Below are 13,672 nucleotides of genomic sequence, written 5' to 3'. Positions count from 1 at the left end.
GACAATGGGGAGGGGGGATGATGATGATGATGATGGTATTTGTTACCATCATGTGCCTCGATTCACTCATCTGTAGAATGGGGATTAAGACTGTGAGCCCCATGTGGGACATGGACTGTGTCTAACCTGATTAGTTCTAATCTACCCAAACACATAGTATAGTGCTTGGCACATAGTGAGCTCTTAAAAAATACCACATTTATTGTTATTACCTGTCCCCACATTATTATGGTGTTTGTTAAGTGATTACTAAGTGCTAAGCAACGGTGTAGAAATAAGGTTATCAGTCCCTATCCCACATGGGGCTCACAGTCTAGGTAGAAGGGAATAGAATTTTAATCCCCATTTTACGGATGAGGAAACTGAGGTGCAGAGGAAGTGAAGTGACTTGCCCAAGGTCACACAGCATTGTGGCTAGAGGATCAGGGATTCAGAATTCAATTCAATTTCAATTAAATACAATCGTATTTACTGAGTGCTTACTGTGTGCAGAGCACTGTACTAAGCACTTGGAAAGTACAATTCAGCAACAAATAGAGACAGTCCCTGCCCAACAACGGGTTCACAGTCTAAAAAGGGGAGACCATCAATACCATCAAAATAGATAAATAGAATCATAGATATATACACATCATTAATAAAATAGATATATACACATCATTAATAAGATACAGGAAAATGAGATTGTCTCACATTAGGCTCACAGTCTTAATCCCCATTTTACAGATGAGGGAACTGAGGCCCAGAGAAGTGAAGTGACTTGCCCCCACTCACACAGCTGCCAGGTGGCGGATCCGGGATTCGAACCCATGACCTCTGACTCCCAAGCACTATCCACTGAGCCACGCTGCTGAATGAATGAACTTCCCTTCTCAGGGCCTCAGTGACTTCATCCCTAAAATGGGGACAAAGATTCAAACAGGGATGAAGACCGGGAGCCACATGGGGGACGACCCAATGACACTCTATCTACCCCAGTGCTTAGAACAGGGCCCAAGGCCTTGGGAGTCAGAGGTCATGGGTTCGAATCCCAGGTCCGCCACTTGTCAGCTGGGTGACTGTGGGCAAGTCACTTCACTTCTCTGGGCCTCAGTTACCTCATCAAGCAGCATGGCTCGGTGGAAAGAGCCCGGGCTTGGGAGTCAGAGGTCATGGGTTCTAATCCCGGCTCTGCCGCTTGCCAGCCGGGTGACTTTGGGCAAGTCGCTTCACTTCTCTGGGCCTCAGTTACCTCATCTGTAAAATGGGGATTAAAACCGTGAGCCCCGTGTGGAACTACCTGATCACCTTGTATCCCCTAGCGCTTAGAACAATGCTTTGCCCATAGTAGGTGCTTAACAAATGCCACCATTTATTTAAAATGGGGATTAACTCTGAGCCTCACAAGGGACAACCTGATGACCCTGTATCTCCCCCAGCGCTTAGAACAGTGCTCTGCACATAGTAAGCACTTAACAAATACCAACATTGTGATTATTATTAAAAAATCCCGACATTATGGTTATTATTTAGGAGAAGCAGCGTGGCTAAGTGGAAAGGGCACGGGCTTTGGAGTCAGAGGTCATGGGTTCGACTCCCTGCTCTGCCACTTGTCAGCTGTGTGACTGTGGGCAAGTCACTTCACTTCTCTGTGCCTCAGTTACCTCAGCTGTAAAATGGGGGAATAAGACTGTGAGCCTCAAGTGGGACAGCCTGATGACCCCGTATCTCCCCCAGCGCTTAGAACAGTGCTCTGCACATAGTAAGCGCTTAACAAATACCAACATTATTATTATTATTATTAAATCACTTAACTTCTCTGTGCCTCACTTCCCTCATCTGTAAAATGGGGATTAAGACCGTGAGCCCCACGTGGAACAACCTGATTCCCCTGTGTCTACCCCAGTGCCTAGAACAGTGCTCTGCACACAGTAAGTGCATAACAAATACCAACATTATTATTATTATTATTATTCTCTGGGCCTCAGTTCCCTCATCTGTAAAATGGGGATTAAAACCGTTAGCCCCGTGTAGGACTACCTGATCACCTTGTATCTCCTAGTGCTTAGAACAGTGCTCTGCACATAGTAAGCGCGTAACAAATACCAACATAATTATTATTATTCTCTGGGCCTCAGTTACCTCATCCGTAAAATGGAGATTAAAACCGTGAGCCTCACGTGGGACAACCTGATCACCTTGTATTCCCAGCGCTTAGAACAGTGCTCTGCACACAGTAAGCGCGTAACAAATACCAACATCATTATTGTTATTCTCTGGGCCTCAGTTCCCTCATCTGTAAAATGGGGATTAAAACCGTGAGCCCCGTGTGGGACTACCTGATCGCCTTGTATCCCCCAGCGCTTAGAACAATGCTTTTGACCATAGTAAGCGCTTAACAAATACCACCATTTATTGAAAATGGGGATTAACAGGGAGCCTCACAGGGGACAACCTGATGGCCCTGGAACTCCCCCAGGGCTTGGAACAGTGCTCTGCACAGAGTAAGCGCTTAACAGGTACCAACGTTATGATGATTATCATTAAGAAATCCCGACATTAAGGTTATTATTGTTATTATTTAGGGTTAAAAGGGGCGGCGGGGGCGTCGGGGCCCAGCCTGGGGCCCCCCGCCTCATGTTCGCGCAAAGGCTTCTGGGAGCGGAGCGGGAGAAGAAGAAGGAGGCCGCCGCCGCCGCCATTTTGAATTGCGAACCAGTCCTTGGCTTCCCCGGCCCGGGGGTGGCGGCGGCGGCGGCGCCGAGGCGAGCGGAGGAGCGAGGGGCCCCGACCGGCCGGCCGGCCGGCGCCGATGGGTGAGGGGCCGGGGTGCGGGGCCGGGGCCGGGGCCCGGGCCGGGATGGGCGGCCGGAAGGCGGGACCGGCATCGCCCGCCGCCGGGGCGCTGCGGGGACCCGCCGCTCCTGCAGCTCGCCCTCCCGCCCGCCCGCGTCCCTTTCCTCCCCGCTCTTTGCCTTCCTCTCTCCCTTCCTTAACCCGTTTCCCCCCTTTCCCTCTCTTTGCCTTCGTGTCTCCCTTCGCTCCTTTCCTCTCTTTCTCTCTCTTTGCCTTCTTCCTTCCCTTCTTTTTCCTCTTTCCCTCTGTTTGCCTTCCTCTCTCCCTTCCTTTGCCCCTTTCCTCTCTTTTCCCTCTCCTTGCCTTCTTCTTTCCCCTCTTTTGCCCCTTTCCCCCCTCTTTGCCTTCGTGTCTCCCTTCCTTTGCCCCTTTCCTCTCTTTTCCCTCTCCTTGCCTTCTTCTTTCCCCTCCTTTGCCCCTTTCCCCCCTCTTTGCCTTCCTGTCTCCCTTCCTTTGCCCCTTTCCTCTCTTTTCCCTCTCCTTGCCTTCTTCTTTCCCCTCCTTTGCCCCTTTCCCCCCTCTTTGCCTTCCTGTCTCCCTTCCTTTGCCCCTTTCCTCTCTTTTCCCTCTCCTTGCCTTCTTCTTTCCCCTCCTTTGCCCCTTTCCCCCCTCTTTGCCTTCCTGTCTCCCTTCTTTTGCCCCTTTCCTCTCTTTTCCCTCTCCTTGCCTTCTTCTTTCCCCTCTTTTGCCCCTTTCCCCCCTCTTTGCCTTCCTGTCTCCCTTCCTTTGCCCCTTTCCTCTCTTTTCTCTCTGCTTGCCTTCGTCTTTCCCTTCCGTTGCCCCTTTCCCCCTCTTTGCCTTCCTCTCTCCCTTCCTTTGCCCCTTTCCCCCGTCCCCTCTCTTTGCCTTCGTCTTTCCCTTCCTTAACCCGTTTCCGCCCTTTCCCTCTAATTGCCTTCTTCTTTTCCTTCCTTTGCCCCTTCCCCCCTTTTTCCCTCTCTTTGCCTCTTTCCCCCTCTTTGCCTTCCTCTTCCCCTTCCTTTGCCCCGTTCCTCCCTTTTCCCTCTTTTTGCCTTCCTCTCTCCTTTCCTTTGCCCCTTTCCCCCTCTTTGCCTTCCTCTCTCCCTTCCTTTGCCCCTTTCCTCCCTTTTCCCTCTTTTTGCCTCCCTCTCTCCTTTCCTTTGCCCTTTCTCTCCCTCCTTTGCCTTCCTCTCTCTCCCCCCTTTTCTCCTCTCCCCTCTCTTTGCCATTCTCCCTTCATGCATTCAATCGTATTTATTGAGCGCTTACCGTGTGCAAAGCACTGTACTAAGCGCTTGGGAGAGGACAATGTAACAACAGACACATTCCAGCCCACAACGAGGTCACCTTTTCCCCTCCCCTCTCTACTTTCCTCTCTTCCTTCCTTTGCCCTTTTCCTCCCCTCTCTTTGCCTTCCTCTCTCTCCCCCCTTTTGCCCCTTTCCCCTCGCCCCCCTTTTCCTTTCACTCTCCCCTCCTTTTCCCCTTTCCCCTCCTTCCCTCTCTTTTCCTTCCTGTCCCTCTCTCACCTCCTTCCCACCCTCCCCTCTCTTTTCTTCCCTTTCTCCCCTTCTTTTACTCATTCCCCTCCTTCCCACTCTTTTCTTTACTCTCTCCCCTCCTCTGCCCCTTTACCCAACTCCCCTCTCCTTTCCCTCCTCTCAGATGGTCATGGGTTGTAATCTCGGCCCTGCCAACTGTCTGCTGTGTGGCCTTGGGCAAGTCACTTAACATCTCTATGTCTCAGTTACCTCATCTGTAAAATGGGGGTGGAGACATTGAACCCCATGCGGGACAGGGACTGTGTCTAATCCGATTTGCTTGTATCTGTCCCAGCTCTTAGTACAGTGCCTAGCACATAGTAAGTGCTTTAACAAATACTATTATTATTATTATTATTGATATCCCCGGGACAGGGACTGTGTCCAGTCTGATTTACTTGTATCCACCCTAGCGCTTAGTACAGTGCCTGACACATAGTAAGCGCTGAACAAATACCATTATTATTATTATTATTATCATATCCCTTGCCTCTTTCCCGTTTACCGCCTACTTTTCCCCAAATTCCCCCCAGTCTCTCCATTCTCTCCCTTGCCTTCCGTTTCAGGGGAGAAGCCTGAGTTTGGGACTTTGGGGTGGCTGGTTCAGTGGACAGTACAAGTTCGGGGGTGAACCAACACAGCGTGTATTGCAGCACAACACATTAATGAGCTGTTGTGGGAGGATGACTTATTACAAAGGTTGTAAAGATCTACTGGCCCGATTACCACCTTCCATGTGCCGAACTCCTCCCCAAAATAGTAATTACCATTTAATACATAGGATACAAATACATATCTTAGATATTTTTCTAAGGAAAGATTGGGCACTCATCAATCTGTCATAGTTTAATCATTCACCTGGCAAAAGGGAGATAGATGATCCCTCAAGGTCTCTTCCAGCCATTTCAATCGAACATTTCCTTCCCTCCGAAGCCTAACACCTGTCTGTTGTTAAATAATGCTTGGTTTGTTGTAGGCTCTCCTTCAGGGCAGGTACAAGCCTTTTTTTGTGTGACTCTTTGTGGCAGCTTGTGACTTTTTGAATATCCATTTTGCTGATGAGGTCCTTGAGCGGGAACCAGTGATTTTATTAAATTGCTCAGGATACTAGTGGCAAAACTGGGAATGAAAAAAAAAAATCCCAAATCCTAGGGCCTTGCCTTATCCGCTACGCAATTTTCTGGTAATGGAAAGCAACAGTCAGAAAATAAATTAATGGCCAACATGAAAGAAACCACCTCCTGCATTTATAACTCATTGTTTTCTGAGTCATCACTTTCTGACATTCTTCTCCTAATATCCCTCAGAAGGAAAATGTCCTACTTGTGAGTCACTTGCAGAGATTGCACTGCTTTAAAGATTCTGGAGTAAGGATGTAGTTGTTTAAATATAGCAAGAATCTTGAGTAAATGACATAGAAGGAAAATGAGCACAGTGTTTATGGAATTTCAAACTCAGCTATATTGGGTGGACACATTGCTTCGAAAGATGTTAATGTGCCTAGAAAATGTCTTTTAATTTCTGGATTGGTTAGCACCGTATTTTGAAAGAGGCTCATTTGTATGAGAGCAACACTTAAAAATTTTGTTAACTTTAATTCAAACTCTACCAAAGAGCAGCGTGGCTCAGTGGAAAGACCCCGGGCTTGGGAGTCAGAGGTCGTGGATTCTAATTCCGGCTCCGCCACTTGTCTGCTGTGTGACCTTGGGCAAGTCACTTAACTTCTCTGTGCCTCAGTTACCTCTTCCGTAAAAATGGGGATTAAAAAAAGTGAGCCCCATGTGGGGCAATCTGATTACCCTGTGTCTACCCCAGCGCTTAGAACAGTGCTCTGCACATAGCAAGCGCTTAACAAATGCCATGATTATTATTTATTGTTAAGCACTGCCCATACGTAGCAAAAACAAATGGGAATTGCTTAAGTTTAAAACAGTGGAAGCTATTCCAAGTAAATGGCTATTAATCAGAGCTGTAACATGCATAGTGATTTTTCATCTTAGACTTGTGTCTAACTTTCTTAATCGACAAAATTGTATTTTCATATTTATACATGCCCTCCTGCAGAAATCCTGGCCGCTGATTTGTTGTTTTGGGCTATTTTTGTGAGGAATGGAAAGGGGAAAAGGTGCATGCTGGTGTCCCATAAAACTTTATTCTAAAATGCAGACTAGGCTTTCGAGTCCTGTGTGAAACTTCTGGACACCTAAAGGGAAGGCTAAGAAGAGAGTGGTGTTTATGGCATTTGTTGAATGCTTACTATGTGCCAGACACTGTACTAAGCAGTGGGGTAGATACATGTTAATCAAGCTGGACACAGTGCCTGTCCCACATGGGGCTCACAGCCGTAATCCCCATTTTTTGGATGAGATAACTGAGGCACAGAGATGTGAAGTGTCTTGCCCAAGGTCATACTGCAGTCTGCTGGCAGAAGTGGGATTAGAACCCAGGTCCACGGATTCTCAGGCCCGTGCATTTTTTCACTAGGCCATGCTGCAAAGGCCTGGAACAGTTGGGTGGGATTGGGAAACATAAACCCAGCGGTGGCAAAGTGTGGACATCTCATCATCACTGCCAAGACAGCAGGAGAGTCATTCATTCAATAGTATTTATTGAGCGCTTACTATGTGCAGAGCACTGTACTAAGCGCTTGGGATGAACAAGTCGGCAACAGCAAGGATAGCTCGCTTTGCCATAATCTGGCACCGTCTGGCATACGAGCTGGTTTTTGCCTGCCTCTGTTTTGTTAGAGTGAGTTGGATTGAAGTTATCTATAGAGATAACTTGTAGGCCTGTCCTACTGTGGCCTGTACTTGACTGTAAAGCAGTATTATTGAGTTTGCTAAATCTCGGGTCTCTGAAAATATAGGTGATTTTGTTGTTGTTGTTGTTGTTACTGGAAGATTATTTGTATAAACTTTTACAGAAATACAGATTGGCACAGAATAGGTATTCTGTGAAATTTGTCAGGATTCTATTTTTAGCATTTCTCGTCAAACTAGCAAGCTATTTAACTGGAATAATTGAAACTAGGTCTGTTTTGAAGTAGACCAACAGTCAGTGTATTGTGACTTCATGTCTAAGACACTTTTATGCATCCTAGGAAAGTTCAAAAATGACTTGATCATTGCCAATTTACACAAATTGTGGTTTACACCGAGAATTCACTCTTCGAGCACACTTAAATCAAGTTTACTTTTACTAAGTTGAGGGGGAAATATGAAAACAGAGCCTCTTAGAAATAGGGATACATTACATGGCAAATGTGAAGTTGTTTTTTTCATTGTTCCCATTAACTCTGAATCGTCTTTGCTCCCGCTGAGCCTGGCAACATCATAACTAAACATGAATCGTCTTCATCGTGATGTTGTCTTCCTCACACTGTTACCCACAAAGTCCATCCTGTAGCAAAGAGATGGCAATCTGAGTGTGTGAGATATAGGTGGTAAGTAAGCTGGAGTAGGACGGGGCATTTCAAAGCCTCCGTGGCTTCCCATTTCCTTGGGCTAATATGACAGGCAAGGGAAAGCACCTTGTTCTGGCTTCAGTTAATTTGGGTAGCATTTTAGCTCCCTTAATTGTTTCCATATTCCCCCCCCAAATTAGTCGTGACACTCTTCGGTAGAAAGCTTACATGTATGACCCTACACTGCCTTGACTTTATCATTCGAGTCCTATGTTCTTATTTACTTCTAATGTGCAATTATGCCTTTTCTGGGGCTAATAATATTATGTCTTTATGTGCCCTTATGTCTTATTGCATGTGGTAACTGTATGAAGTCTTCAACTTAATAGCATTCAAAGAGCTCTAAGACAGGATTTCTGATTTTCATGGGCTCATCTGTCATCATTCGAGAAGCAGCATGACCTAGTGGATAGAACATGGGCTGCAGAGTCAGAAGGACCTGCTTCGACCACTTGTCTGCTGTGTGACCTTGGGCAAGTCACTTTTCTGTGCCTCAGTTCCCTCATCTGTCAAATGAGGATGAAGACTGTTAGCCCCATGGGAGACAGGAACTGTGTCCAACCCGATATCCCAGTGCTTAGTACAGTGCCTGGCACATAGAAAGTGCTGAACAAATACCACTATTATTATCGTTACAATTTTCATTCTTGGGATCCCCCAACACATGAACCTTGCAGCAGCTCTTCCTGAATAATGGCTTTTAGCCCTGCTTTTCCCCATCTTACATAATTCATGAAGAGTGACCCAGTTCATCCATCTGGCTGTTTGTTTTAGGGGGTCACTACGGTTGCAGGTTAACCATTTTACAGGTGCGGTGGTTTTGGATTCCCTTTTTTTTTTCGAAATAGTCAGTGTTGCCTAATGGAAAGAGCATGAGACTGGAAGTCCGAGCCCTGGGTTCTTCTCCAGTCTTGTTACTTGACTGTTGTGTGACTTTGGACAAACCCCTGCCCTCTCTGGGCCTGTTTTCTAAAAGGGGGAAGAAATATTTGCTCTCCCTTGCCTTTAGACTGTGATCCTGACTTGGGACAGACACAATCCAATCTGATTACCTGGTTTCTACCCCAGCCCTTAGCACAGTCCTTTGACACATATAGATAAGAGCTTATTCAATACCATAATTATTTACCCTGTAGCTCATGTTACATCCGTGGAATAGTGTCTTGGCACCGATGACTATCCATCGAAGGCACATCCCCTCCAAGAAGCCTTCCCTAAGTCCTCCTCTCCTCCCAATCATTTCTGCACCACTCTTACTTGCTCCTTCATGCATCCTTCCCTCCCATCCCCACAGCACATATGTATATATCTGTAATTCATTTATTTAATTAATGTATGTATTTATATTAATGTCTGTCTCTCCCTAGACTGTGAGCTCGTTGTGGGCAGGCATGTGTCTGTTGATGTACTTTCCCAAGCACTTAGTACAGTGCTTTGCACACTGTAAGCGCTCAATAAATACGATTGAATGAATGAATCCATTAGAAACAGTCTGCCACCAAAAGATTTTCAACCATTGTTCTCTGCTCTGTTGCACATCTCGTGAAGTTGTCATTTTGAACATGTCCTAATGTTAGCCCTTAACCACTCACAGTGACTTGTCCAAGGTCACTCACAGTGCTTGTCAATTTAAAATGAGTGGGAGATGTATGTCTTACATCACGATCTTGCGTAGCTCCCCTACAGTGTTTTATCATGGTAAAAAAAATAAGAGGAATTAGCTTGCATTGCTTAATGAGCACACAAACTATTGATACTTGCCCTGGCATCTCACAGACTGTTTGGGTGACCCCTTCGTGTTGTGTTTTTTCCTGCTAGATGCTATGGCAAGCCCAGGGAAGGATAACTATAGAATGAAAAGTTATAAGAACAAAGCACTCAATCCCCAAGAAATGCGGAGGAGAAGAGAAGAGGAAGGAATACAGCTTCGAAAACAAAAGAGGGAAGAACAAGTAAGTTATTCATTCATTACTTGTAAGTGACCTGTCACCTGTAATCTGCAGTTGGGCAGCCAGTAAATGCTTAGTTGGATAATGTAAATGTCTTAGGGATCTACTAATGTGTATTCACCCTCAGATGTTTCTTTAGAGGGTATCGATTCTTTAGGGACTAAGCTCACAAAGTAGGAATCCGTAACAGGAGAATGTAGTCACATAGTGTCAGCCTCCACATGTGCAAGGACTTGGGTGACCATTTGATCACTGCTTTAAAAGAATGGAGTTGAGATGTAGATCTCTACTGAATGAATCTCTACCCCATAAATCCTGTGTCCTAAATTGTAAACTCCCATGGCCAAGGAATGTATTTTTCTTTTGTGTTGTACTGTCCCAGGTGATTAGTACTGTGTTCTGCTCAGGAGACATCAAATACCATTTCTGTTATTTTCATTCTATCCAAAATGTGATCCTAGAATCACCTGTGTTACCACAATGACCTCGCCTCTCCTTGAAAACCTTCAGGGATTCCTGTCTTCAGTTCAGAACCTTCTTATTCCTCTATATCCTCAGATTAGAACTCTGCCCATCCTGACCTTCCTGCACATTTCTTCAGACTCGAGTTTATGGAGCTAGGTCATTCATCCAGAGCTTGGGGCATCCCGAGCTCTCTTCTCCTCCAACTGCCAATGGATTAGATGGGGGAAAGGAGAAGACATTTAAAGGTTGTCATAAATCCCTTCAAAAGATAACATGTCAGTGTTTACTTGTGTGAGACCTGCCTCTTTCTACTCATGAGACTTGCAACCTGAACCCCGGGGTGCATGGACGGCCAGAAACCTTTTATGGGCCCATTTCAAGATGCTGCTTCCCTGACATCCTTGCTGCAAAAAACTTTGGCTCCCGTTGGCCAGACCCCATATTTTCCTTGACCTGATGGACTTTGACCAAAATCCAAGCCATGCAAAGCTTGACCCAAATTCAGAAGGTGGAACTGCCACCATGTAGCAGGCTTGTGGCTTCTCTGTCTCCCTCCATTGTCAGTGACTGAACTGTTATCCTTGTCTTTTCCCCCAGGGCTCAGTGTCGCGCATCAATAAATGAAATGAAAATAACCCCTCTGCTGCTCTTAGAGGGAAAGTTGAAGATAGAATCGCTTGTTGTAAAAGTAATTGGTGAATTGGTAGATGAGCCTGAATTCCCAAAGTGGTAACTTGATGTATGAAATTATTTCTATTTTAGTTATTCAAACGCAGGAACGTCTGCCTTCCGGGAAATGATGAGTCTATGTTAGAAAGCCCCATCCAGGATCCTGACATCAGCTCTACTGTGCCTATCCCAGAGGTATTATTTCAGAAATGGATTTTAAATTTGATTTCTAAAACGTACTTTTGTAGAAGAGAAACTAAATCCAAAATTAAGAGAAAAGAATAAATGAAATAGCTGAAGTGTCATTTTCATGATAAATAATGCTGCTCTATTTGATTTTTTTAGGAAGAAGTTATTACAGCAGATATGGTGCAGATGATATTCTCAGATGATCCTGATCAACAACTTACCGCAACACAAAAGTTTAGAAAACTACTTTCTAAAGGCAAGAAATTTCCTCTCGGTAGTACCCCAAGTTATTATAAATTTTTATAAATTTCACTGAATTAAGGAGTTTATATTTTAAATTCTGAATTTAAAGTGAGGCCTCTTTCATTGCCAGAGGCTTCAGATCTGTATTAGATTAGAATTGTGTTTCAGCAATTTTACAAGGTAATAATAATGGTATTTGTAAGCGCTTTCTATGTGCCAAGCACTGTTCTAGGCACTGGGATAGATACAAGGTAATTAGCTTATCCCATGTGGAGCTCACAGTCTTAATCCCCATTTTACAGATGAGGTAAATGGGGCACACAGTAGTTAAATGAACTTGCCCAAAGTCACACAGCTGATAAGGTGCTGTGTTGAGATTAGAACCCACAACCTCTGACCCCCAAGCCCAGGCTGCTTCCACTCAGCCACGCTGCTTCTCCCAACCTCTGAATAATATGTAGTGGTAGTGTTTTACTCGAATGATCCTGGTGAAAGAATTGGTAGCTATATTCTCAGTGAGATGACAGTTCAACCAGATGCTCACATGGCCACTAGTGGTGGATCAATCAGTGGTATTTACTGAGTGCACAGCACTATAGGAAGGCTTAGGAGAATACAGTATACCAGAGTTAAACGTGTTCAGCTAAAGGGTTTAGACACAGAAATGGTCATAAAGGTGCAAATAAGAGTTCTTGACCACTGATGGTAGACGAACAAGAGGGAAAGCAAGTTAGAGTGGTGTGCGATCACCTTCACTGGTTTTCTGCTTCAATGGCTTTATTCTCTGCTTTCAGCAGAATTTTGATGAGATATTGGATCTCCTCCACTTGCCCCCACTCCCGTAGCAGGTGATGCCTTTCTTACCTTTCTTTGGCCCTGGAAGTTGGGAAAGGAAGCCTTAGAAAAATCTATTTTCCCTTCCTTTAGGGCTTAGAGAGCAGTCGAAGACACAGTCATTTAAATAACAGTAAACCGAATAATGCAAAAACATTTCTAAAAATTTCAGAACCTAACCCACCAATAGATGAAGTTATACAGAAACCAGGAGTTGTTCAAAGGTTCGTGAAGTTTCTTGAAAGAAATGAGAATTGTACTCTCCAGGTGAGTTGCTTTAAGACTGGTATTTATTCATACATTTTTTTTCCTCACTACTAAATGTAAGCATAGCTGACATGAAACACCAACTCTTTTCTCTAAACCCTGCAGTCTGGAGTTAATCTCTTTTACTCTACTAAGCCTGAACTCTAAAGGCCTTATGACTGTCTGGTGTGTTCTGTACACTCTCTCAATCTTCTGTGACCTCCTACACTGTCTCTGATTTGTGTTGACCACTTCCTCCTAAAAATGCTCTCTGGCACTGATTTTAACAGATGCAGTACTCTCTCTACTTGTTCTCTTCCTCCTTCTCCGACCACTCCCTAATGTTTATTCTTCCTTTTCCCTTTGACCCCAGATGTTTTTTACAAGAATTTTTCTGGGCCCCTACTCTTCTCTCTCTGTCTTTCTCTCAAAGTCTCACCCATTTTGAGATACCACCTCTATGTGGACATCCACCTCACCAGTCCTGATGATACCTGACAATTAAATGTCTCCCTCTGGAAAACCCATCAGCACTTTAAACTCAGTACGGCTGTGATTCACCGGGGACTCAAGGTTCTAAATCCCAGCCGAAGTGGTTCCTGGAGACCCTGAACCCCTGATAATATCCGTGACATCTTAAAGCCTCCGAGCTCTTTCCTTCCGGAGACGGACATGACTGAGGCTTCTTACCTAAGTGAACCCCACTGCATCCCTTTGGCTACTATCACCACCTCCACCCTTTGTCTTTCAAAGTAACACTACTCTGACAAGCAAGGGCATCATTTGAAGTCTAGCCAACTGCCCTCCCTCCACAAGTTGGCTGCAGGGAGCTCAGAGAGGAAGGAACTCCCTCCTGTCACTTAGCTTCCCAAACACAGTTTCCGAGCTCCCTGAAACTACAGGTAGGCATGGAGGTTAGACCTTGTTTGGGCTTTTAATTCTTAACATGATTAATTTACAAGCAGAGCGTAATTCTGATCCAAAACGCCTTTCTCTTTTCCTCTAATGGCCTTCCCCAGGACCCTTTGTACTTTCGGGTAACTGCCCTTGTGCATATGGTTTTTGGGTCCTTTCCCCTCTTCTCTTGTGGTGGCCATTTGGACCCCATCATATGGCTGTCAGCATAGATGAGCTTCCAGTCTACACAATCATTTTCCCCGTCCGCAAGGATAGAAGCCTAGCTCTTCTGGGATTCTTCTTTCAGAGTCGCAGCGTGGAGAACCTTTCTCCTGTGTTCTGATTGTTTAGGATCACATCTCAGATCTTTTGACTGAGGGA

At 45.2% G+C, this 13,672-nt stretch overlaps 1 protein-coding gene across 2 annotated transcripts in view; it reads left to right on the top strand.

The window, feature by feature from the left end:
- Positions 1-2,716: 2,716 nt before the first annotated feature.
- The window catches only part of KPNA5 (karyopherin subunit alpha 5), a 45,017-nt gene continuing 34,061 nt past the window's right edge, over positions 2,717-13,672 (top strand). For both annotated transcript variants that reach the window (XM_029052451.2, XM_029052443.2), the window contains exons 1-5: positions 2,717-2,795; positions 9,618-9,751; positions 10,976-11,077; positions 11,228-11,327; positions 12,321-12,415. In XM_029052451.2, the coding sequence (XP_028908284.1) occupies positions 2,792-2,795; positions 9,618-9,751; positions 10,976-11,077; positions 11,228-11,327; positions 12,321-12,415 (435 nt within the window). In that variant the 5' untranslated portion in view covers positions 2,717-2,791. The remainder of the gene's footprint in view (positions 2,796-9,617; positions 9,752-10,975; positions 11,078-11,227; positions 11,328-12,320; positions 12,416-13,672) is intronic.

The sequence above is a fragment of the Ornithorhynchus anatinus genome, chromosome 2 (assembly GCF_004115215.2).
Source record: "Ornithorhynchus anatinus isolate Pmale09 chromosome 2, mOrnAna1.pri.v4, whole genome shotgun sequence".
In the NCBI taxonomy this organism is placed as follows: Eukaryota; Metazoa; Chordata; class Mammalia; order Monotremata; family Ornithorhynchidae; genus Ornithorhynchus; species Ornithorhynchus anatinus.
Note: the sequence above shows the minus strand (reverse complement) of the source record. Positions and strands in the feature narration are given on the sequence as shown.